The sequence below is a fragment of the Anomalospiza imberbis genome, chromosome 5, assembly GCF_031753505.1.
Source record: "Anomalospiza imberbis isolate Cuckoo-Finch-1a 21T00152 chromosome 5, ASM3175350v1, whole genome shotgun sequence".
Lineage (NCBI taxonomy): Eukaryota > Metazoa > Chordata > Aves > Passeriformes > Viduidae > Anomalospiza > Anomalospiza imberbis.
The window spans coordinates 53,352,067-53,379,176 of record NC_089685.1 but is presented as its reverse complement, the minus strand read 5'-3'; the positions used below and the strand labels follow the sequence as shown (position 1 = coordinate 53,379,176).

The 27,110-nt window shown below is 38.7% G+C and overlaps 1 protein-coding gene across 6 annotated transcripts in view; it reads right to left on the bottom strand.

The window, feature by feature from the left end:
• Positions 1–27,110, bottom strand: part of DGKI (diacylglycerol kinase iota) — a 197,241-nt gene that overhangs the window by 82,894 nt on the left and 87,237 nt on the right. For 2 of the 6 annotated variants that reach the window (XM_068190843.1, XM_068190841.1), the window contains exons 4-16: positions 26,140–26,214; positions 23,663–23,719; positions 22,926–22,991; positions 17,648–17,719; positions 17,219–17,335; positions 11,629–11,724; positions 11,254–11,328; positions 9,967–10,062; positions 7,749–7,831; positions 6,352–6,412; positions 3,226–3,339; positions 2,566–2,703; positions 1,331–1,409 (exon numbers count right to left, since the gene is read on the bottom strand). In XM_068190843.1, coding sequence (XP_068046944.1) covers positions 1,331–1,409; positions 2,566–2,703; positions 3,226–3,339; positions 6,352–6,412; positions 7,749–7,831; positions 9,967–10,062; positions 11,254–11,328; positions 11,629–11,724; positions 17,219–17,335; positions 17,648–17,719; positions 22,926–22,991; positions 23,663–23,719; positions 26,140–26,214 — 1,129 coding nt within the window. The remainder of the gene's footprint in view (positions 1–1,330; positions 1,410–2,565; positions 2,704–3,225; positions 3,340–6,351; positions 6,413–7,748; positions 7,832–9,966; positions 10,063–11,253; positions 11,329–11,628; positions 11,725–17,218; positions 17,336–17,647; positions 17,720–22,925; positions 22,992–23,662; positions 23,720–26,139; positions 26,215–27,110) is intronic. The other 4 variants (XM_068190844.1, XM_068190847.1, XM_068190842.1 and 1 more) reach the window with 3 other exon arrangements.

Here is a 27,110-nt window from a genome sequence, read left to right as displayed (position 1 = left end):
GGCTATAATAAGTGCTCCCAGGAACCTTTCCTTCTCCAGGCAGAACAACCCCAATTCCACATGAAAAATAATACAACCCACACACCAGCAACCAGCATGGCTATAAGCTTTCCTCTTCTAAAACACATAGAATTCACTTCATATATTTTAGCATTTGAAAAGACAAGGACTACACCAGCAGTGAAGATTTGTGCTACAGGAGCTCTGCTGGCCATATATACTCAGACACACAGCTTTCTCTGCCAAGTGCTTTTTCACCCGTGTAAATTTTTAAAACCCTGGCATGTCTGGAATAACATTCATCCTTTATAGGGCTCCATAACTTCATTATTAAATAATGCCTCCATTAAATGAGAAAGTAGCCATGCATTTAATCTATACAGTATAGTCACAGTCACATTAGCAATGCAGAGTGACATGCACTCATAAAAAAATGCATACAGCTGTCATAATTTCATTCCTGTGCCCTTTTGTGGCCCCTTATTATTATTCCTAAAGCTTAAAGCAGTCTTAAACATCATAAAATATGCATTAGCTCATTCCATCATGCATCCTGCTCTTTATTTAGCCTGGCATTAGAGTGCTTTCTTTTCATCTTGAAATGACACTGACAGTATGACAGTGACTATATGGAAGGCTGTGTTTCAGAAAAAATACCTGCATATGAAGCTGGAATGACCAAAAGCTGAAGGCAGACACCTGAGCAAGGTTTGTTTCCACAAGCACACCTGCCTAAACCGTACAAATAGAGCCATTCATATCAGTGCAAAGGTCCTCATATCAGTCCTTAAGCCACCCGTCAGTCTCTACAGGGTGACATAGCTGCCACTGGCAAGGGGACAGACAAGGTGCTACAACTGCTCAAATTCCTGACACTTCTGCAGACATTAAACCCTTTAACTTGCATAGAGACACTCTGGGTCTGTACCAAGTCCAGGGACGTTGTGGTATACTGATCCATAGGTAACAGCTGTTCAGTTTGAGAACACAATTATATTCCTGTCATTTCCAGCCTTGTGGCTCTTCTCTTCCCTCCACTTCCACACTCACACCTGACATATACTATCTCCTTTACAAGATCTAACACTTTGTAAAGCTTCCCTTTCAGTCCTTTTCCTCCAGCACATTACAGTCTTCTTTGTACTTTTTACATTTCTTAATCATGAAGTCCCTTGGAAACTCATAACACAATCACTTTTTCTTTTCTTAAGATTTTATGTTCCAGCTTTACTTCTGAATTATAAGAACAGGATGTTAAATCCAACTCTATTTCTAATTAATAAAATAACAGCCCATCCACAAGGCTAAGGAAATAAAAAGTTCCTATTACCTCTGGATTCATGGAACTCCAGTGTAACATGTGCATCAAATCCAAGACTGAAGTAATTATTGAAGACATTGAGGGGAAGCTGTAATTAGATAATAAAGAGACATTAAACCAACATGAATGGAACATTTCTCGACACACCAGGGTTTAACTATTTAAACTTGGCTCATCATAGAAACCTACTAAGAACAAAGTGGAACATATCAGGGAAATGTAAGCAGAAGGTTGCTCTGAGGGTTAGCAATGGCTTGTGGAAAATGGTCGGATACAAGAGCCTGAAGAACACAAACAGACCCACAGTGCTTCATATGTCTGTCTTTTTAACACATTAAAGGGTTCTTTATGTTGTCATTTAGATTTCCCATAAGGCTGCACCACTGAACGTATCATCAACACAAAGGTTTTCAAAGGTTTTGCTGGCTCTTCAAGCTCAGCATGGCAAATGAAGCTCCAGCTGTGTTCTTCTCGCTCCATATATAACCAGGAGCAATCCAAGTCCCAGAGAAGAAGCCCTAATCCTATTGAGGATGCAGGAGGCAGGCAGGCACATGCATCTGGCCTCTTCATTGTTTCACACACCCAGTGGGCCTCTAGAGAGGCAACTGTAGCATCCAATAGATAAGCTGGAAATTATAACTGAGAAGAAGAAAATGGTTCACAGAATTGGGAGGTTTTTTTTTTAGTTTTGTAGTATTTTCAACATCTCCAGTCCAAATGATAAATTACTATGTGATTTCCTTGCAAAAATTTTCCCATTCTTCAACTACCAAGATACACTAGTGGAGATTACATGGAGACCTACATAGAAAGAAGTTAAATGCAAAAATACACTACACCTTGCTGTAAAGTGGGAAACAGTTGGTATCCATTAGCAAAATCCTAAAGAATTAAATTTTACATCCTGCTTTTAGTTTTGTCTAATTAGGGAATGCATAGCAGTGACAGGGTTGCTTTTCCTGTGATTAGAGAAAAGCAACAATGACATTTCTGATAAAATGCTAGGGATTTTTTTCCAGGATTTAATCTTTGACATCAGTGTTCAATGCCAGGATGTTTCAAACAAAAAATAAATGCCTTTCACACAACTCTGGAATCACTGACACATGACAAGAATCAAAGGGAGAGATCCAAATAGCAAATTTAAAAGTTGCAGAACTCCCCACCCGTGCTGCTTAAAGTGTAACCCAAAGAGGTCCATGAGCATTCTGTAGCTTCCATGGGGAAAAGCAGGCTCTAACCTTACGTGCCCCATCCTCCAGCTCATCTTGGGGCAAATCAGGGTTGCGCTCAACCTGGAGATTCCAACGGTCCAGCTGGACAATGGTACCATCTTCTACATGGCAAAGGATCTTAGACACTGGCTCATCTGTGTAACCCTGGCAGCAGAATGAACAGAGTATCAGCCACAGATGGTGCAAACAAATCAAGTTACCAATTATCTACAGACTTCCCTCCTTTCACACGTGCCTAAGACCCTTGATAAATTTTTGATCAAACATTTTAACAAGCTACTGTTGAGGTGCACAAGTCTAGGGCAGGCAAATAAGGTCATAAAGAGAGGAATTCAAAGAATATTTGCATTTCCTGAAATAAGCTGTAGTAAAGGATAAACAAAGAGAAAGTTTAAATTATGCTTAAATTAGAAGCCTGTTTACTGTTCTTGTCACTTGGGCTGAAATACAAGATATATCTACGTACACTTTGTTGTTGTGATGCAACATCATTAATAATTCAAAATCCCAGACTGCAAACTGAAGCAAACTGTTCTGCCAGAGTGAAACAGACCTTGGACAAAGCTCTGCCTACTATTTTAGCCAAAAGGAAATTCCACCCCACACAACTAAATCTGAGCAGCAAGTTGAGAACCCCCACATAAAGGTACCCCAGCCAGTCCTTACCCCACCCCAGTTGAGGGTGCGGGCAAGGTCATTCCCAGTGCCAAGTGGAAGGACAGCCACAGGAGGTGGGGGGCTGAGTTGCAGCTCATCGAGGATGGACAGGATCCAGCCCACCTATAAAAATTAAAATTAAGAGAACCTTCAGAAATATTAAAGGGAAAAATACATCTCTTGATCATATCATATTCTTTTTTACAAAGATCAAATAAAAGAAATCTAAAAATGAATGAAGAATAATATGGACAATTCAAGGTAATTTTTTTTAATTACCATTATGTCAAAAGAAACTCAACCTTTGACAAAAAGCTGTGAAGGAAAATGAGAGACATATTAAAACAGTATGGTGTCTCAGAACTTGTCCTGCCAAGCATGAACTTGCTCACAAGTCTCCCTCTCCCATAGAAGAGACCTTAGTGCTGAATTATTTCACCCAGCACAAGGCATTATATCTATATATATATATACATAATATACAGATATACACACACATACATATCTAATAAAAGAATAAAAGATTAGAATAAAAGGCAGACTACAACTCAAGGTTGGAGGCTTTGGATTGGAACAGTGAATCTGTCTCTTTTGTATCCTAAGCTATTAGTTATTTCAGAGAGCTATTTCTTCTATCTTTCTTCTGGACTACATAAAGCCTTCAAATAGAAATCCAGCCAGAAGGAACAAATTACTGTAAATTATTTTGTTTTCATTAAATGGTAATTTTCAAAGAGGAGAAAGAATTGTTGCTAAAGATGTTATCAAACTTTTGGTGACTGAAATTCTTGCTTCAAAAACAAATGACTCTTCCTTAAACTACTTGTCACTTCAAAAAAAAAAAAAAAATAAGAACCTCTGCTGCATTTTTACATAAAGAATTAATATAAATTAACAGAAGATTTTTTTTTTTCTGTTGCCGGTTTTCAAAGATCCAGTTTCTACTGCAAATGCGAGCTTTTAAATAGGACAGAAAACCTAAATCCTGACTACAGCTGGACTGAATTTCTCTTGCCCCAATTAACATTACTGTGATTTCAAAGATATTTCAATCCAAACCAGGGTAGCTTCACAAAAGGCACCCAGTATAACATAGCCATCAGGAAAAATAGCTGGAGTTTGAAGGACTGCAGAGGAGGTGGTCTGATAAATGCAGAAACCACCATGCTATTTAGTATTCTAGGGTATTTCTTTCTCCAATTCTCTTCAAAATAAATTTCATTTTGCACAAATGGCATTTATCAGACAGCTATTTATCATAACCAATTGTCCAATTATTAAAGCATTCATCTGGGATGCGATTCCCTACTTGAGTTCATTTTCTGACAACAGCCATCTCAAGTACTTACAGCTCTCATGACCTTGGATGTCACCAAAAATACTGAGGTCTTTAAAGGGATTTTCAGAGGTAAGTAATCCTCTCTCTTTCAAAATATCTATATTTCTGCACTGATAACAGGAGACAGAATAAAAAGTCAAGATAACATCAGTAGGGCCAGGACTTCTTAAAGAAGTTGGTCATTGTCATTGCCACTGACCTAATCAACACATCTGTGCTTCAGCCTCCCACTGCTACAGGTAATGTCAAAATACCCACCACTTTTGTAACTGCTTTTAACTGATGAACAAATTTCAATTTATAAACACAACATTGCTATTTAACTTGAGGTCAATTCTAAACCTTGTACATTAGTAGCATAATCCAGGATGACACATACTATCATTCCCCTGTAAACAGAAAGCTCCTGACTGCTTTGAAAGCAAAGCTTTCCACTTCTGCCCTGAAGTGACAATGGAAAAGTTACTATAAGTTCTAATTCACCTCAATAACAAGAGGTAACATCCGGTCTCATTGCATATTCATTAAGTCCATTTGAGCCAGATTTTTCATTTCTAGATGTAATGGCTTTGGGAATAACTAGATATTAATTTGTTTCAAACCAAGCAGCAGCAGAGATAACAGTGGAGTGCTGCTCATACTAATGAGAAGGTGCTGCCACCTCTCGCACAGTTCAGCAAAGGGAAATAGGATGGTCGGACCCAATGTAGTTGTATTCTTTTCTCTTTTAATATTTTGATGATAAATTTTCCCCCCTTCCTCATATGGGAAAGAAAACAGATGGAAACACTTTTTCTCAGCTGATGCCTCCTGCTAAAGGACTGCCTTTCATGTTTCTTAAGGAAAGTTTATAATTCAGTAGCAGTCACGTCTTGTTTTCCCATGTGGCAGCAAGGCAGTGGTCTTTTCACTGATTTTTTTCTTCATTCTTGCAAAGGAATCATTGATATTAATAACCCTACCCCTGAGGTTTTAAAATAACCCACAGAAGCTGGAAAAATTCCCCCAGAAATTCAAGCCCAGGTGAATTAAGAGAGGGGATTCAGCTCTCTACAAAATAAACCAATCACCTCTCCATGCCCTAAATCTACATAGATAGACCGTCCAGTCACTGCATCTTGTGAGTAATAATGCATTCTCCTCACCGTACTTACTGCTAAAATTGCCATCAAATGCATATTGAGGAACTGAGGCCCCTAGAGATTAAAGGTCAGCTTTTCAATTGTATTAGCACTCAGTGGCACAGACTGAGATTTAAAATATTTTGAAGTATTGGAAAGAGAATGCAGTTATAATAACTCCATTACCACTCATGACCTTCAGACCATGCTGCAGAGTTTTTCTCCAAATGAAGGTGCACAAATCCTTTCAAGACCTGACCCCACTCACTTATCCAGGAACACAGAAATTGTGTTGTAAAGAAAAGTACTGAACCTGGATCTGCCAGGATCTAGCAGGAAGGAGCAGAAATTAAGATTTGATGGCTCCCAGACACTAGGTTAACCTTCTAGACCCTCAGATCTAATATAGAGTGAGAAACCAGCAAAGTTGTCTTTATCCTTTTAAGCTGCACAAAATCTTTATGCATAAAGGAAAGAGGGCTTTGGACATGAGAATCTGGCCTCATATCTTCACAGGGCAGACCACACAGAAAATTGAAAAACAAAGATTAGATTTCACAGGTGTAAGATATGTTGTCTCTCTGCCTCTGCAGGCAGGGTGAGGTGGGAAACCCACCACTGTGAGTTTAATCCCTTGGCCAAAGATCATGGCACTGCCAGGTCCCTGCCACCTACCGTCCCATCCCCACCGCATGCCAGGATCCGCAGGTTCGGCACTTTTCTGTACAGCTCCAGCCTGCCCAGGGAATGAAAGGGGGAAAAAAATGAGAAAAATGTAAGAACAGTAATGCAGACATTTTTAATGCATTTTGCTGAGTGACAGTGTAACCACCACTTACTGCACTTTCAAATATTCATTACTAGAATATGAGTAGAGGTGGATATGTGAAACCACAAGGATGGGAAATGAGGCCTTCCTCCATCTCAGGCAGCACCTCCTGACAAATGTTTGATCAGTTTAGCATCTTCCCAGATTTTCATATTCCCTTCTAAGGAGGTCAAATTCTTTCCTTTTTCTCTTACCCTAAAGCAAACAAATTTAAACTCTGAGATTTTAAAACAATATTTAATGTTCTTCATCATGACTTGTTGAGCTACCATTTTTCAGTCTTGTATAATGTGACAGCTTCTTCAACTAGTTGACTGTATTTTAACACCACAGAAGGCAAGAATATGTAATAGAGTCTTTCTCTGGATATGTGATCTAAATATCAACAGGAGAGACCAAAAAAACCACCCACTGAAGTCCTGCTCCTTCAGTTACACCTTTCTGCTGCAACCCAGAAATCCATAACGAAATGTTTTCTAACAAAGGGGGGAACATTCACATGAAGAGAGCTGAGCAACCAGAGGACCTAACCCTCCTTTTCCCCATTATACAGCTCTGAAAAATGTATGTCTAACTTAAAGCTTATAAATTTCATGAAAGAACAGCAGTGCAGGTGTTTCTGCAGGAAAATAAAAAGCTTGGGCGCCTTGAATAGGAAACACTTGGACTGTTCTTCTACAGGAAACTATTTGATTTTACATTATTGCAGTAAAATATTTATAGTAATAATATTTACAAAAACATACAAAACATATTTACAAAATGTGAAAGTAGTTCTGAACAGATGGTTAAGTAAAGCCAGTATCCCCATGTCCAGAACCACAGAAGGATGGTTTCTTAGCACTTGGCAGCAAAAACCAGCCCTTTAAAGAGAGGTACTCTCTCCCTTGGAAGAGGTTTGCTCTTCAGTTATTGTCTGGCTAGGCTGAGATAGTTACTCAGTGAGCAGGGACAGTTGTACAGTGCTGTCATGAGGCAGTCTGGAGGCAGCCTCACCCCACTGGAATGCCCATTCATTAGGGAATGGTCAGGCAACAGGATCCTCAGCAAGCCTTGGAGCCATGTGGACCTGGCTCTGTCTGGACACAGGGGCAGCTCCTGACCTCTTCTCACAAAAGCCCCCACTGCAGCCCTTCCCCTTGCCACAAAAACCTGGTCACCAATCCAGCCAAGCTAGATCTTTTCCTGTTTTCCTGACCAGACCAGAAATAGGGTGCACAGCAATGAAGGCTCCAGTACTTACGCGTCTCTTGGCCCTTCCTGAGAGAGATCAAAGACCTGGCGTGGATTCAAATACCACATAAACATTTGGAGAACCTTGGTGCCCTGGCAAGAGAGAAAAATCAAAGGAAGAGAAGTCATGAGCAGTTTAATGATTATTGGAAATAATAGTGTGCATTATTCATTGTATTTCAACTGCTTTTCTTTTTTTCTGTGCTTTATAAAGCCAACATAAAACAAGAAGACAAGCCAGAAAGTGGCACAGCAAATGATTGCTCTGTAGAATAGCAATCCAGGACGAGGTGCACATGCAGGCATATTGACCAATTTCAACAACACAGATCACTAATGGTCCATAAGAACAGGCAGTTGGGGTCAGACCAAAGGTTCATCTCCCACAGCAACCTGTTCTCCTGCTTCTCATGACCTGCAACAAGAAGAAACTTCTGTTATCCCACCTCACCCTCAGCTATCCATTACAGCAATAAGTTGAACAAGGTTGTAGCCAAAGTCTTCATCACATTGAACACTGTCCAAGCAATGACAGTTCTCTGGCCTCCACCATCACCATGATGATAATTCATAATTGTAACCTCTACCAAATAATGAAGCAGGAGTCAAGGACTTTTTAGGGTACAGCTGCCCCAATGGTCCCTCACTCTAGGTGTGGCCCAGCCCATCACCTAAAGGTATAATTTCTGTTTTCTCAAAATCTGGGGTTCATATTGCCACTCAAATCCCTTCCTTACATTCTGCCCAGACACAAAGTGACAGGATCTCTTACTAGTAGCAGAGACCTAAGAACTCCATGGGCTGAGCTTGTACTCTAATTCAAGAATGCCTTTCAGACATGGCCTGAGGGTACACATCAGGAATTTTCCATAGCTCTTCCTTCCTAGGGATGGCTCTTCTGCCTGACACCTTTCCTGAAGTGAAGAACTGTGGCAGCAGCTCTCTGGCCACAGAGAGCAGCGCACAACTTTCCCAGGCATTGTCCTGTGGAAGGCTGTGAGAAAATCAGAGAAAAGAATGATAAACAATTCTTATGTTCACTTGCTGCACCTGTAGTTGTGAACATGTGGAATGTATTATGGAGATTTGTTTACCAAAGGGTGATGGTGTTTAGATTGAAGAACCAGTTGGGTCCACCTGGATCGTGACTGTCTGTAAGGGTGATGGGTTTCTTAATAAGTATAGTATAATAAAGTGATTGATCAGCCTTCTGAGAAGCATGGAGTCAATGCTAATTATTACCCTGCTGGGGCCTGTGGCGAGAAAGAACCAAGAAACAGTCATAGTACCTAGGAGAAGGTATAAGAAGAGAGAAAATAAATGTGATGTTTGCCATAAGTACTCTTCCAGCCTCAGCTGTGTGCAGTTCATAGAACTCTTGAACCAGAGGGAGGTACAGGACATCACAGATTTCACTTCCAAATCTCCTCCAGCCTGTGTAAATGTTTAGCATCCACAACATCCTAATGCAAGGAGTTTTTCACTGAACTACAGACTGTGAGAAGAACCAGGTTTTTCCTTTTGTTTTGAATCAGTCTAAACAGTTTTATTTGATATCCTCTCTAATTCTAACAGAGGAGAAAATAAGCAGTGCCTATACTCTCCATGCTCTCTAAGCCTCTGTTGTATCTTACACCAATCTTTTCTACTAGAGGGCCCTGTTTATTGAAAGGCACTCCGATTCTTTGATATTCAAAAAGTGGCAGAACAAGGAAAATATTCACTTGGGTAAGTATTCATTCCAAGAATCCTAAGGAAGAAGTCTGCTGCATTTTAGTCACAGAAACCTGGTGTCTGTGGTACAGTACAAGACCACTAATGATTTGTTAGTTGCCATGGGAATTTGTAATTTCACATTCAGTAATTTCAACAGCCTTTCCTAGCAAAGCTAAACCCCTTTTTGGATAAAGTCTAAAATCTTCACTGGCAACCATATTTTCTGTGGAAAGATGAAATCTTCTGAAAACCTCTAAACTATCATTTTAGATTCCTTTCAAGAATCTGAAGATAGGAGTACAACTACTCAAATACTCAAATATCCATTCCAGTCACCCAACACTAGTGAAGTAGAAAGGTCATTCCACAGCAAGGACCTTTACTGAGGAAAGTCTTCTGGCTTCTTCAGGCACAGAGTCCTTTCTATCTGACTGGCCAAGAAATAGTGTCATTCGCATAAACCCTGCTGTTAAACTTAAAATTTGCAATCCAGACCCAGCTGATACTCTTACCTGATTCCCTCCACTTTTTGGATTGACAAAAACCAGCAGTGGCTTCATGAGTGGAGAGGAGATAGGTTTTATCACAAAAGGCCGGCCTTTGTTATCCTGAGAAACAGAAGCAAGAAACAGCTTTAGTACAAGCAATGTAAGTTTCTTTGCAGAGCACACACAGAAGATCCAACCTAGCTCTGACAAAACTACCTCAGGTACTAGAAATAGTACAGCCAAGACAGTGCAGTGCCCAGCTGAGAGTAATTTATCCAGCTGAGACAACAGAATAAAATAAGAGGGGGAAAAATATAATTTCAGGGTAGCTTACAACTATTTCAAAATTAATTCAAGATTATTTCTGACCCTATTCCCCACAATTAGTCACACAATACTAATAACGTGTCAGAGACAGTGTTATTTCCAACACAAACAGTTTTTCCAAAGGAAAATAGAATGACAAAAGTTACTTATTCCATTAATTCCATCTAACAGACAAGTTACATAAGCACTTATTTGCAGATAATCTGCTCTCAAATTCTTGGCCTTGCTGCCTTCCCACCTTTGAACAAATGCCAAAGAGCCAACATGATACATCAATGAAAAAACTATCTGCCTCCCTACTCCATAGCCCCTGCAGGACATGCAAGAGCCCAGTAATGAGGGCACTGTCCTGGGCTTCTACAGACACAGATTCCAGTTTCTGGTCTGCAAGAAATGCAAGGAAGGACTTGAACCAGAGCCTTGGCTATGCAGGGGTGAGTCTCCCTCCACCTCTCCCATGTGGCTGTTTGTCTATATAATTAATTCACTAGGAAGAATATGGAAGCAAGGTCTTCTATAGACACATGGTAAATAAACCAATAGATCAATAAACTGTTTTCTCTCTCTGTGGTTCAATTTTAATATGAGATGCTCTGAAGAAGACATCCTAAAATGGATCACATCTGGATCACAGCCTTGCATCAGTGGGTTTCACAGCCCCAGTTTCACACCCCTGTTCTGCTTAGTGGAAAAAAAGGGTGGGAGCTGAGTCTCTTACATCCCAAGGGAACACTCTTTCACTAGGGTGCTGGTCCTTCTGGAGTATGGTACATTGTTTCTTGAAAAAAAAATCAACTCAGAAAATAAAACTTCTCATACAAGTTTTCTCTCTTCTAACAACAAATTCAATATCATGAAATTTCCCTGGGGAAAATACATTAAACACTTCAGCGAAAAAAAGGAAAAAAAGTCTAAGAACTTCTAAGTCTGTGTTTAGACATTTCAAGAAAAAGAGCATGATTTCCAAAGCACTGGAATACCTACTTCGTTTCCTCTTTTGCTGGCTTTTCTTTTAAAGGACGTTCTCTTCTTTCGCCGTGTTGAAGTCTTTAAGGAGTTCTACATCCAAAGAAAAAAAATACATGAAAAGCAAAACAAAATTTAGAAGACAGGCCCAGACAGAGCCCCTTTACGAAGCTCTTCCATGCATGTCCACTTGGAGAATGATAAGAGTGTCTGGCACATGCTCGAGATTTAAATTACATGCGCTGCATGCTTTACACTTCCACACCACCGTTTATGGAGAAAGCCACACACGGAGACCAGACTGGTGCTTTGGAACCAGAAACTTTCCCACGCTGTGAGGGGGGAGAAAAGATCAGATGCTCCCGTAGACTCACATAACACCACATGTTGTACCTGCCAACCCTCCCAAAAGGGGTAGGAGACGCCCGTTTCCCCTTCGGGGCTCCAGTCTCCTGCCCAATCAGGCTCGTCTCCTGGTATGGAGACCACCTGCATAAAGATGTAATAAAAAAACATGATAAATAAGGTATTTTTCATGTTTTTTTGTTAGCTTTTTTTTTTTTTAAGGAAAGAAAAGAACAAGTTTTAGCTCTGGCAACCATTATGACTCAACAGAATGTAGGCCACCATGGCATGGCATATGATGCTGGCACTGTGGAGTCACTTCCAGCCTATCAAGAAACTTGTATGATCATCTGCTAAGGAACAAACTGAACTGCTAATTTTTAAGGATTTAAGTAAAGAAGGTGTTTGTGGGGCAATTTTTTTTGTTGTGTTTTTAAATAATAATACCACTTAACTACATAAGAAAAAAGGGTACAAGTGCTTGTATTTTTGCAGAACCTATTAAAATAGAACTTATGTTAATGCTATTCTCCAGGCAGATGACAGTCTGCTCAGTGACACGGAGCAAAAAGGTGTTCTGGTGTGATAAGCACAGTCCAGAAAAAAAGAAATTTTATTTTTTTATTTTAATTCACCAATTGAAGTTATACCTGCAGGAAACCCTAATCATTTCCATAATTGAAATTTTGTCTTATGGGAAATACTCCAAATATTTTTGCAGTATTTCATCTTCTAGCCTAACTATCACCAGGAAATACAGTAGCATGAGAATTAGAGGAAAGTTCGTTGATTTTTTTTTTCCTGGATATAAGAGAGAAAGCAAGATTCACTGAGTTCATCTGAAAGTTCTTTTCTGTCCTGACCTTGATCAGATGTGTACCACTAATGAAAGTCAACAAGCAGAGATCATCAAATCTGTAAAAAGTCATGTTTATTCTTAATCCTGCTCACTATCCAACATCAACAGGAATAGCTACGAAGTTTTGTTTAATACACATCAACCGCTTTCAGAATTTCAAGACTTGAGTATGACACACCAGATACACAAGTTAATGCTTCCACATCCCTGAGAAGAAAAACTAACAGCTATCTAACTGAAATGCCTAAAGACATTGTCCTCTATCACATAGACCAAGAGAAGCCTCCCATAGAGCACAAGGTCCCAAGCTCCCAGCATCCCTGGAGAAGGAAATAGTCATGTCTTATTGCTTACTGAAAATACTGAAGAGAAGACAGCTCTGTAGAGCAATATCAGGAATTTGCCCTTTTAGACCATATTTTGAGAAACCACCTAAAGTGTTCATATGTCCATAATCTTCTCTACTTTGATACAAAGTGATCTTGAAAGCACGATAAACCATAAGACTGCACTGACTACCAAGTGTATCAGCAATCCCATCTGCATGGTCTTGTGCTGCCCTACCTCAGTAGTCACATTGACTGCAGGCAAAGGTCTTGATGTCAACAGAAAGATATGGGGGCATTACATTCAAAGCTGCCTCCCATAGGGGCTTTAGCCCAGTTCCTCAGGCATTCTCTGAAGGATTCTCCCTGGATGTGGGCAAAACACAGATCAGAGAGAGGAGATCTAGTCTATCCACACTCTTTTTAGCAGTGTCCTGAAAGCTCACATGCATACCAAGGGTAAAGACAGTTCAGTAAAACTCTGACTAATTATAAAAGAATAATTTTAAGAATGTTTAAATGTAGTTATCATTAAGTCCCACTATAATGGACCAAACAGTGGGGTGGGAAAAGGCATACAGCTATATTAAAGAAACAGTTTAAGGCTAAGCCTCCATTCATGATTATAACCATTTTCATTTCCATACTCAAAAAGGCACTAAGTGCTGCATCTCTACAATGTTATTTCACCTCTTTTTTTTTTTTTTTTTTTCAAACACGCCTTCACCTACAGTGTTAACAGAACCTAAAGCTTTGCTACAGTAATTGCAACCATGTGTCCATAGCAGATGAACTGCAAAAAGCTGCTTAAACATAGGCAGGGGTTTTTTGCAAACATGCAGCAGAGTAACAGCCAAAGAGTATCAGCAGTCTTTGCACACTGAAGTGAAGACATGGATACATACCATCTTGTTCACAGAACAAGGTAATGAGTGTTTTGTAAACATATAATGTATTCAGCAAGGTACCTGATAGCAAAGCATAGGGCACAATAAAGAAATCCTAACTTCCCTCTAGAGAGGAAACCTCTCCTTCGTGGATGTCAGTTTGTCCATCTTCAAAAAGAGATTTTTTCATATTATTGAATGGTCAGTATAGCTCTCAGAAAGCTCAGGTAGATGAACAGAGGAATTGGAGTCCTTCTTGTATGGTGTGGGATGGTGTGAAGGCCATGGACTACCTCAGACAAATCCAATGAAACCTTTCAACCTTTTCTTCACAACATTTCATCCTCAGTTTTCAGAGGCTTTTAGCACACTGATTTTCAAATTATTTTAACAATGAACAGCATCTGGGAAGGTCAATCTTGACCATCTTCTGGTTGTTCACAAACCACTCTCAGACAAGCCAGCTGCACTCAGCAATTGAGGAAATAAAGAAATAAGCCCAGAAATGCAAGTATGCACTAGAACTGGTTCGCAGTCCTCAAAGGAGGAGAAGAAAACACCAAGTTTACTCACCTTGAACAGAAAAACCTTGGAATTTTACAGTTACTGCCTTTGTCTTCCCAAACAGAAGACAGACAATCAGTAAATCCATCAGTCAGATCCTCCTTATCATTTAATTTTCTCTCACAAAACAAGCTTACAGCAAGTCCACTGCCAGAGCTAGCACCACTTTGGCTACCAAACCTCACCTACATCAAAATACCACCAGACAACAAGGGTGACCTGCTTCACAAACTAGGAGATGGAATTGTTTTGAACCCCAGGAAAACAGAGTTGGTATCAAAGCACTGCTAACAATAAAGAAATCAGTAGAAAAGTTACAGAAAGTGGCTCACATTACAGATAACATGGAAGAGGTATTGGGAGTTTTCCATTCATGTAAGGAGGTCACTACACATAGGGCTACCACCAATTCCAAAACTGTTTGAACCATCCTGAATATTCTTCATCTTTAAATCAGTTGCTTACAAGAAGCAAAAGCTCCCCATTTAGACCACAGATTGTCAGCATAAATTCATTCTTAACCAATTAAACCATGATGCTTCACTAGTACAACATTGTTGGTAACGAGACACAGAGTGTGGTTTTTGTGCAAGCCTAATATTTGAAAGGTGGTGACCCATGTTGTACAAAATAAGCATGGAAAACCCTTTTTGTGGCAGTCAAAAAAAAATTGTAAAACAGGGCAAGGTTTTGCTACAAAATGCCATCTTATTTACTTAAAGGAAACCACAAACAAACAGGATGCAGGCACCACTAAAATCAATTTTATATGAGCAGGGAATTCAGTTCAGGAGTTCTCTGTGACCAATGTAAGTAGTTAATTAGAGCTGAGGAAATATTTTATAACCAAAAAGCTTCTAGCCATATTTATTCTGACTGTGGAATATGTGAAAAACAGATTGTTGGTTACACATTCATTTTTTTTAATGTGAAATTACATCAATTTGCAAATACTGTGTTTGTACTCTCTGGATCAAGAGATGTGAATATTTCATAGTGTTTACCAAACATTTCTATAGGGTGAAGAGAGTCATAATACATAGAAGTGGAGCTGGCCAGAAACAGCAGGAGAGGAAAAATATTTCCTAAGAAAACAATAAATAAGAAAATAAGACTTCTGCCAAAAAGTCTGAAAACACATCCAAAAGATGCATCACTTTTCTACAGTAATAATTATGCATTTCCCATAACTCCAATGGGTCCTATTAGCAAGTCTCACGGAAATGCACCCATTGTCTGTGTTAAATACAATTTTGATCTATTTAATGCTCCAGCTACTCAAGATAAGGTTTTGCATGCTACTGACCGTGAATTTCAAGGACTGGAGATGTGATTGCAAGTTATTAATCAAGTACTTTCTCTGCACTCATGACTCAGGCACACAAAGCTAACAGCTACTTTCTTTGGCTTAACATTCTGAGCCTTTATTTAAAAGACATTTTTTCCATAAACTGTAATTACCTAGATTAGATTTATTTTTTAATTTGAAGTTTAAAAAAATGGGCAAGAATGCAAATTATCTACAGATATTATAAGGAAGATACCCTGCTTTGGGCAAAAGCCAAATCAAAAGAAAATTACATGTCAGGGTTTGTTGGGGTTTTTTTGTGGTTTTTGGGGTTTTTTTAACTAAAAATTAGATTTAAAAAAATTAAAAGGATTGAAGAAAAGCTTCTTTTAGTAAGGTCAATCATGGATACATCTGTCAAATACAATAAAGTTGCTGAAAATTAGCCAAGGATATTAAGTCCCTGCCAAGGACTCAAACATTCCTCAACAAAAGAGAAAAAAGTATTTCTCTAGAGGAGACTGAGTCAAACAGAGAAAGAAGAGTGTGGGGAAAATCTACAAATGGCAAAAAAAGCCTTTTTTCTGAGAGTGGAGGTGGCTAGGAATCTTGCTATGCTCTCTTTTGACCTAAAGGAAAAACAGAAGCCTCTTTGGTTGACTTCTTGGTAACACTATCCAAATATTTCCTCTTCCCTCTGCACCTTGTCTTTAACAACCAGCTTCCTACTCATGCCCAAATCTGTCACATCCCTAAGTTGGAACTAAAGACAGTGGCACAATTTAGGCCTCAGGCCTTTTTCTGGTTTCATGGACTACTTTTGTCTTAGTGTCTTGGCTACAGCCTGAACTGCTTAGCTTCTTCTTTACAGCCAGGAGGCAGAGTCAAAAAGCCCAGGTCACTTCCCAAGGATGGACTGAAATAAAGAATATTATTCTGAAATAAAAATTTAACCAGCATTTCTGACTCCTTGGTATGTTCAGTGTTTGCTTCTTTCAGCTCAACTTGGAGTAAAAACAAACTTTCAAAGAAAAAAAATTATTCTTGCATGACGCAAACCCTCTTTTAATTTTTGGCCAGCTCTTTTTTGGATATCTTTTTTCCCCTGTTGTGTTCAGCAGTGAATTACCCTCTCCAAGACCCACCACATCCAACACAAAAGCTTTGAAGTCCAATGTCTGTTATGCGCAACTCGATGAGCGGGGCTGGGGGGGGGGGGTTGTTTACTGCTGACTGCGTGAGCACTGGTGTAAGACCTGATTCTTTACATGTCCACTAAAGGCAAATTCAGAGGGATGCCAGTCCAGACACAGCCAATTCTTACTGAAGTTCAAGTGAATGCTTGTGAAGTTTTTCCCTGTATTTGCTCAGCTCTATTTAATGAAACATGCCTACCACACAGGGGATGTCTTGCAGTATGCTTGCCGAACTCACAGCTACAGGAACAACTCTGAGCTGAATTAGCCCAGAACAAGTCATGTTTGTTGCTAATCATCCCAAACAGGGAAATTCACTGAAGAACTTGATGGAAGGGAAAGAGGATACAGGTTTATAACCACCATGGATGTATGCTGGGTTTCAGGGATAGAGGCGGGGTTGAACAAGCATGCCTTGGTGAAGGAGGATGAAGCAGAGAAGCCAGGCTGGCCCTGCACAGCCAGACAGGCCCTGCACAGCCAGACAGCTTCAGAAACAGACATCAGCATGCAGTTACCTGAGGTTTCTTCACCTTAATGATCCAGGTGGGAGGCACAATGACAGCAGCATGAGCCCCCAGGGAACATGGCTCCTCAATGTGATGTAGCATGAAACAGGTGACTTTGTTATGAAACTGGAAGAGAGGGAAAGAGTAGAGTCAAGAAAGACAAAGGGGAAGCCTGGAGAAGAAGAAGAGGGTGATGGTACAAAAACTGGAGTAATATTCCCAACTCCATCATCTTCAAGTCCTTCAGCGTATGGAGATTTAGGACATGTAACTAAAGATTATCTTCCTAAGCCATGCCCTCTTAGAAAAAAATAAATAAAACTAAAAAGACATAAAAAAAAACAAACCAAGACGAACAAAAGCACTGAGCCAACAAACCAAACAAACCTCACAATCACTCCTAGTTAAATGCAGCCTCCTGAAGTATTTTCCACTTACCGCCAGCTTGCACCAGGAACAACTGATGGCCACAATCTCTTTACTATGGAAGGTAAATTTCTGCTGAAAGCCCTAGAATAACCAGGGGGAAAAAAAAGCATTAAATTCCTCTTGACTATAAGAAAATATATATCTCTAACTCTAGACAAGTGAGTGTGCTAGGCAAGCAAATTTTTGGGGGACAAACAAATTGCAGGAAGTAACTGAGAAGATTCTTCCACTGCAGTATATTCACAAAAATCTTTTTAAAGTATTTCGGCAAGATTTTTCACTTTTTCTTAAATTTTTTTGTAGTTAAAAACATTGGAAGAAATAGAGAAGAAATGTCTATTTTAATTTTTAATGGATTTCTACAGACTTTCAGATTTTCTGTTGAACAAAGTGTTCTGTCATTGCAGCCTTGTTTGTTCCAAATATAACCAAGAATTTGAATTTTCCTTTTTTACTACAGAGTAGAATTACCTTTTTTTTTTTTTTTTTTTTTTTTTTTTTTTTTTTTACGACAGAACAAAATTAACTACAATGTCTCTCTGGGAATGCTCTGACAGGAAAATGAAGTAATTAGGTTTATAGTTTTATTGAACTGACTCAGATTAAAATCTTTCCAGTAAGTTAAAAAAAAAAAATCACTATGGCTTGATTCAGAACTCACAATTAAAATAAATTATTTCTTTGCATTTTTAAAGCAAGAAAAGCCCACCCCAACCAGAAGATGCAATTTAATTCTCTTAGAGATGAGAGATTCTTCTTTCTATAGGATGTAATATGACTTTGCTGTAAATTCTAAGGCTGGAAAAGACAATTGACTCATATATATCCTTCTGCATGCAACACAGGCAACAAACAATAAGATATAGTCTGTAATTTTGAGCTGAGTTAAAGGTTATTTTAGTCAGAGAAAAAAAACTTATTTGGGTTGATGGCTGGAGAGATGGAAAGTCCACCATTTCAGTGAACAATGTGTCAGCTGTCTTTATGGCTTAGATTTCAGAATTGCAGTTGGTTGGATCCTTTATTCATGGCCTTCCATCAGTCATATTTCTACCTCTGTAAGCAGCCCATCACCACCCAGAATTTTCTCATTCAATCTCCCTACCAAGTGATGAATCTGTGAGCCAGTTTTCTTTTTAACAAGCTGAGTAATACCTGAATCTCCTACATGCTGGAAAATGCCCAAGACCCAGTGCAAAAAAAGTTAGAAACTTATTTAGTAACATCCAACAGGTCATTGCCTCACTGATTGTGTTATTAAAGTCCTTCTTTCCCTGCAGGACAAATGAGCCTATTAGTGCTCAGTGAAATGAAAAGGTCAAGCACACCAAGAAGGAGACCTTCTGAAGTGAGGGGTTGAGCTACAATCTGTCTATACAGGGTGGCTGAGAACAATCATTGATCCTCAGAACAGGAGGAGGCTCTACCTGCCTGCCCAGAATGCAGAAGTATATCTTGCAGCTTCATCTACATGTGTCCCCAGCATGTACTCAAACCAGTTTGCCACATGGACCTCATCAGCAAGACCAACTCCTGAAAAGGCTTGTGTCACCTCTGGCTGGATTTTTGGTGTTTTGTTTCAGTCCTTCCCCTAATGCCTCAGGGTTTACATTCAGAGAAATTCAAAGCATAGATTTTTTTCATAATGATGGTGATTTGGCATATTCAGGTTTAGCAATGGAGTGTAGTGAAGTGGCTTAATAAAGACAAGCTGGCCAGATACTTCTGGCGGGGCACATCTTGTCTGCCATTCAGTGTGGGCATAAGAACAGAGTGACTAACTTGATACAAGTGCTGGAACAGAGGTCTGTCACTGGACAAAACACTCTTTCCTCATTTACTTACTCTAGTGCTTCACAATGTTTCTAACATATCTCACTACTCCTTGTTCCAAAGTGCATTAAAATAAAAAATAATTATTTCAGTCCCTCATGGGCACAAAGTGTTTTGGTTTTTTTCTGCTTCGTAACATCAGTGGGAAAACCCTTCTCTCCCAAAATCTCCAATAATAAAAGTCTAAATTCAGTACAATAATTCCACATCCCATCATCTGTGCATTTTAAACATATGGACTGAGCAGCTTGTCTGGTTCTGGATGGATCATTTTGCATTTATTTAGTATGTCATTTGTCTTTTAAGGAGTCATTAAACAAAATTATACAGCAATAAAAACATATTAATGATAAGTAGCAATAAACTACCGCTTTCCTTCCTCAAATTGCTTTACAAATGTGAGCTAATTCTTCCTAAGGATACATGTTTCAGGTAAGATAGCATTTATTTGAAAGCTAGCTTCACACAAAGTAATTGATAAAACTGCTAAAATAAACTGTGCACTGTAAGTCACAGAGAGATTTGGCAGGCACTACTGGACTGAAACATAGGGACCCTCCATAGAAATCATATTTTCTGCCTTCTCTGAGTGAGAAGAAACACTGAATTTCAGATGTCTTCAATCATACTAGGAGGTCTTCTGCACTAAATTAGAAATTTTGAGATAGAAAATGACTTTCACATTTTTGAGAACATCAGCCTAACAGTATATGATTAGCACTGATTCTCCAGTAACCCTCCTCAACACATGAAACCTTATGTTGTGAGCTACTCCTGTAGAAATAAAGAGTTGTGCACAGCAGAAAAAATGTACTTGTAGGAAAAGAGCACCTGAATGTCACAAAACCAGTTTGTGTTGGTAATCCAACCTGTCTGACTAGTCTGGATTAAAGTACAAATTAATATAGACACCTGTGCACTACAGACAGCACATAAGGATTACTAGTTCTGATATGTTTTATTTATATTTACCAAAGTATTTACTATTAAAGGCTATTTTTACACCAGTGTTAGGGCTACTAATAATATTTTTTGCAAGTACTTTTCTACAAAAGATTTTCTCTCTTTAGTGCTCTTAGAGATACCCGAATGCAGCATAAATGTAGGAGAGCCAGGTATTATTACAACTCGAATACAGACTGCAGCAGAAGAAATGGATGGTAATCTCTGTTAAAAGACCAAAGAACTAAAATGGCCTTTCAAGCACCAGAAATTTCAGTCTTAACTTTACATGCAGCTCTGCATCAATCCACAGGCCTTTAAAGGGACCAGTGACAGAGACACTGTGGACACATTCTGCATCTGTGTAGAAGACACTCCACTCTGGACACCATAGAAGGTTAAAGAAATGGTGTTTGTTTAGCATTATGGTCCAAAATGTGTTCTCAGTCTCAGAAAACCCCTCAGCCACTGCTAACTGGAAGCATATGAGAAAAAAATCCCTTTTCATTCATCCTTAAGCTTCTATTACTGCACATAGTTATGAAATGGATGCTGGGCCACATGGTCTGGACATTTTTATATCATATTAAAGAAAGAAAAAAATTATCCATATTTCTCTGATGATCTCAGGTGACAAATAGCTAACAGCTACGAAAATGTATTTTTTTTTCACGTCTTCAAGAAAAAGAAAAGGATTCTTAAAGCATCATAAATGGTGTGGATGCCATGGCTTGGGAACTCTTAATTACCATTCCTTCAAACACAACAGTTATGAAGCATTAGGGGAAAAACCTAATGTGTGACAAGTTTGAAACAAGCAAATGTATTTCTTCTCATAGCATGTAGTTAAGTTCAGGAATTTCTTGCTAAAGGATATTTTAAATGCTACAACTTTACATGAACCCAAGGTTCGACAAGGCAAGACCACAGGAAAGAGATTATCATAGACTGTTAACTATAAAGGCACGAATTCTGGAAATTCACGAGACAAAAACAGAAATAGTTTTCTTGGTTACACTGCACATTCCAGGCCCCCTTTCCTGGTACCAATTTCTCTCTATAGTACTTCAGCAATAAATCAGTAAAATCACCCTTGGGAAGAGGAGCAAAAACCTAAAGCCTAGATGAATTTCTATAAGCTGTATTTGCACTAGCAAGTAACTATAACACAACAAAGAGATCTACCAGAATCTTTAACTATTCCATGAATAATACTTGTTTTATTGCTTTAAAGGTACTGTCATTCTGTTTCAATAATTTCCCTTTTCTTGCAAGACAAGAGAATAATAAAGGTGGCTCTTACTTGGAGGTCTTTGAAATGTTATGGTAGAGCACATGCATTTTGCTGTAATAGGAGACTGTGTGGCCAATAAATATAACTGATTTTTTTTTGTTATAATTTTCTCTAATTCTTTGTTTCCTGTCAAAGAACAAGTCTACTACAACATACTTATGTTGTTCTTAAGTGAATATTTCTTATATAAGGAGAAAACTGAGATTTTCTCTGAAGTTTTCTATATTCTCTGTTTGATGGTTGGATTTGAACACCTATATCAACCAAGGCTGCCCATGGGGACATACCCGGGACAAGTTTTGTATGATACCTAGTATGTACTCTCACTGCAAAATCAACTCCAAAGGCCTGCAGGGAAGATCCAGGCAAAGAAGGCAGAGATTGATGGCAAAGTCATACCGAAGAATGCTGTGTGCAAACTGCCTTGCTGCACCATTCCCATGGTACTTGCTATAAAAGAGCATCACATTTTTATTGCCTGTCCTATTGCAGCTGGTAGCTGACAATCTGCATGTCTATCCAGACACAAATCTCATTTTCCTCTGACTGAAGTGCTGTGCCATGGAGACGAGACCTGGACTGTCTTACTAGTTGTAAACAGGGAGGCAAAAGTATAATATAGTGCTAAAAGAAGGAAATTAAATCCCTGTTAATTTAATTTTAAAATATCTCCCAATATATTCCAGCGGTTCATAATATTTCAGAAGACCTTCAGTAGCTAAAGTGCTTCTTCCCCCTTTTGATAGTTTTTTAGAAATAAACTTTACAATCTATGAAGCAGAGGAAATACAAAGCAGTCTCACAGATCTTAGAGGCTGCTGGGGCAGAAAGAAAGCAACAGCCTTTCTGTTCCAGGAGCCTAAAAAATAGGCCATCACAATTTTGGCACAGAGGACAGCACTGCAAGAACATATTAGTATAGGGTTAGCTTAGCAATTAAGGCTCAAGGAGTCACAGCTTTCCTCCTCCTCACTTTCAGCAGCCTGTACACCACAACGTCCCAGGACAAATGATGTGCTCATTCCTGCAGATGCAGCTGCCTTTCTTGTCCCACATGGGAATCAGAACGGTAAAGCTCAACATCTCAGGCTTGTCATTAGGTATTAAAGAAGGCCAAGTGTTTGTGATAGAAAAAAATGCAGGCACTAGAAGGACCTGCTGGTTACTCTGAACTCCTAAGTGCCCTGTGTCGTGCTTGTGCTGTGCAGGAAATCTCACCTTTCCACACTGCTTACATTTGCCCTCCTGCCTCCGCCGGTGCACCCAGTGATGCCGCACAAAGTTCTGCAAACAAGGGCAAAAAAGATGTGTTATAGGAAGCACGGGCACCTTGCACTCAGTGGTACCATCTATGTGAAATTTGTTAAAAGACACCAAGGGAAAAGTCCCTTCAGGCAACTGAGGAATTCCTGGAGCAAAATGTGTAGCAGGAACGGCAGGAAACCTCAAAAACCACCAAAACTGTAAGAGGAATAAGGACAAGGTGGTGTTTTCTTTAGTCTCATTGAAATAAGGCCAGAACTACTTCCTCAGTATTCAGGTTTTAAATCTTTGATTTTATCTTAGAGATACTTCTAGAGGGAAAAAAAATATTAAGAGAGAAGAAGTGAAAGGAGAGGAAAATAGTTTTAAAAAAATAAAAATACTAGCTCAAAGGCCAGGAAGAAAAAAAATGCCACAAAAAAAATGAAAAAGAAAAAAAGATAGAATAACTGAATGAATGGGCAAAAGACAACAGAAAGGTGAAATGTTTTCTGTCAGTGTAAGTAATAGAGTGCTTCAGCTAGAATTCATTTTACATTTATTCAGGAGAGTGGAACATGTTCCACTGGGAACCAATTCTCTGTCTAAGACTCCTCTCAATCTCAAAGCACTTCTGCAGCTGCACACCGGGGGGACCAGCACACATGTCAAATGAAAAGAAAAAAAGAAATTGTCATTTGTGCATTACTTACTTCTCTTGGAGATCTGGAGCCTCCTTCTCGGAAAGTTGGTTTGCAGCGAAAATTAATCTGGCATTAAAATAAAACTGTTAGAACTTAAAGTGAGCTGAAAGAAAATTTATTCCAATATCTTGATCTAGGCTAGACCTCCAAAGCACTTATTATCTATTATGATATTAGCTTCACTAGGTGAAAAAAAGTTACGTACCTGGATGTCAGAAAAATCTGTTTTCATATGCCATATTAATTCTCCTTGCTAGACCTCGACACAGCCCCGTCTTCACTAATGCTATTGCTGCCTACTCAGTTCAAATATTTCAACTGCCTCCTCCTTCTAGAAGAAAACCACTGTATCTGTTCCGTTTTTCTGAAGATCATTTGCAAACAAGTGCAGACTTCAGTTTAGGTCTCAAAAGTCAGTAGATGCTGGAAAATTCACTCTGTAAGACCTTTTTGCACATCCTATCTTAATGTCTTTGTAAACAAAATCTGTGGAGAAGTTGCCACTTACATAAAGAACCATGCAAATTATCATAGATTTCTACCTTTTCCTTAGACAAAGATGTTTGCATCCACCTGCCCAACCACAAATCATTTGGGGAGCATTGTATTTCCTCATGCAATGGTGTTGACACTCCAAAGAGGACAACAGGAGTTCTCATGAATGGAAAACATTTTGAGGAAGGTAAAGGAAAAAATGTATTTAAGAAACAAGAAGGTAGTCCTATTAAAAAAGAATAAAAGTTTTGAGAAAAGAAGAATAGAAATAAGAATAGAGAGATGTAGACACTTAAAAAGACACTGAAGAAGAGAGAGACCTGCAAAAAGTCTAAAGGATATGTGAAGTAAGCATCGGATGCACTAAATGAAACAAATTCAGGTTTGAGTTGACTATCCTTCAAAGAATTAAACATTTGAAGATAAAGCACAGCTATGCTTTTGTCACAAAGGTAGAATGACCAAGTTTCTTCAAATTTAAATACAACCCTCCCCAAATAAATAAGTTCTCCCCTCATTTAAGAGATGCTTTCAAAATAATATTTCTAGGGAGAAAAATAAAATAATAATTTAAAAAGACACACACACACAAAAAAAAAAAAAGTAAGCAAAATACCTAGTACATCTAAAGAAATGAAAGGCATTGTAATATTAGTCTTCTTCTATTGCTCTTCACCTCGAATTGCAATTTTTTATTTCACTGCTCAGTCATGGCAGGCTGGAAAGACCCAGCTTATATTTATTTTCCTTAAAATTAGCACCTTGGAAGAGAGGGTCAAGCAGAAGACTGATGTACTAGTTTATGGACTTTTTAGGAGCCCTCTGCCAAGAGGTGGATTTCATGGTCTCCAAAACAGCACAGAGAAGCTGGGTTTTACCTAAGTGCTCATTTTCTCTGGCTGGCAATGCCACCAACTCACTGGGCTATGGAAAGTCAGCACTCCTGCGATGAAGGAAGTCATGAAAAATTCACTGGTAACATTTTGTGCTGAAAGCATGTGCTAATGTTAATTTCACTGTGGATAAATGCATCAAGGGTGGAAATGGTACCTCTCCAACTTGGTATTATGGCAATCACTGCAGGAGTTTTCAACATGAGTCCAAATATTGGAAAGGAAAAAGTCCTTTCCTTATAGGCTTTCCTTTTAGGGTTGCTGCTATAAATTTGTTATGCATCAGCTTCCTTTATGAAGATCAACATTTCTAAACATATAGGAGTGAAAACAAAGCTCTAATGAAAGCAATGGGGAAATTCCCACACATATTTCTTTGCACATACCCCACCAAGAATGAAAAGGGTGGGGAGGAGATTCCTCTAGCACATTTCCAGTTAGGCAAAATGGAGACAAATCTCTGAGGGGAAGACTGAAGTCAGTGATAGATGTTATGTAGGTGCTTGGGTGTGATCAAGGATCCTTGAAGGAAATGATAAGCAGAACAGATGCTCACAGATATAATGGTAGTATAAAGGAAAGGCTTGATGTTTTCCATTTTACAGACAAAACCTTGAATTCTGAAGTTTTGAAGAGAAAACAGTATCATCTAGTAAATACAGGGGGGAAAGCTCACACTAGCATCTTATGCTGCAGTGCTCATAATAAATATAACTGTCATACAATGAATTATGCTGGCTTTAGTTGGGGAATTGTAAAAGGCCAATTTTGTACATGACAGGATACTCCATTTTCAAGCTTCAATTTTTAATTTAGAAGCAGGGGCAAATTCTTTTATTTAATATTATAAATGTGAAAGCATTCTGTAGTTTTTTTCTTTGTTTGGTTTTGGAGTTTTTTACGGTTCACAGGGTTCGAAGAAATACACTTTAAAAAAAAAAAAAGGTGCAATTTCAAGCCAAGTTTTGTTCACAAGTACATTGTTAAAACAGCTGTGAAAACTTAATTTGACACAGAGGGTTTTCCAGGCTGAAACCTCACTAAAAGAATTAGAAGTGTGTTGGCTACATCAGGCTCCAGAAGATGGCAATGTCTCACCTTCTCTAACTGCTCCATGCAGGCGTTGTGGACCACGATCTTGCAGGCAGCACACTTCCTCCGCAGGGCAGACTTCTGCAACAGGAAAGGGACAGTGTGTGCATGAACTTTTGTGAAAAAGAAACAGCCACACCACTCCAGCTCGTGAAGTGAATACTTCCCTTTATGCAGGGGATCATGTTAACACTGCAGAGCATCACTCTAAAAGTGAGCATCCTATGAAGATGATGAGCAAAGAGGAGAAAAATTGCACATGCAAATCAGAGAACTCGGATCAGTTTGCAAAAAGTCTTTTCATGTTTACAATAAAATATTTAATTTGATGGGCCTGACCATTGCCTTGCAGAAAAAATACTTGGGTACTTGGGTCATTTTGGCAGAGAATGGTAAAATTCTCATAGAATGCTGTTAAATGCTTATGAAATGTTACAGCAGGGACAAAATTCTCAGTTATGCTGGTTAGTTTTATTAATTTCAGTAGGGCTTTTGAAATCATTTCTATTTTTCTATTGAATCCCCTGGGCCAAGACATATCAAAGGCAAGAGAATACATCCAGAAGAGAGAATGTATTTACTTACTTTATTTCAACTCAATTTAATTAACCAGATGGAATTAATTTTCATAGAAGTTTAACTTACAGACTTGTGCTTGAGGGACAGAAGATTTATAAATACGCAGTAAGCTGAGATTTCTTTGCTTCAGATTTTTTACATTCAATTTATTCATGTCCATTTAAATCTCTAATAAATTATTTCTTTATAATTTTCAGCATATTTTAAAAAGGCTCATTTAAAAAAGAAAGGGAACACATCTTCAGCTCACATTATGGAATAATTATAATAATTTTATTAATTATCTAAATTCTCTAGATACACCCTAACTGTACATGTTCATATATATATGGTGTTCTAATGTTTAACCTGAAGAATCATGGCATTGTATAGCAGGTTAATCTTTCATGACTTGTTAA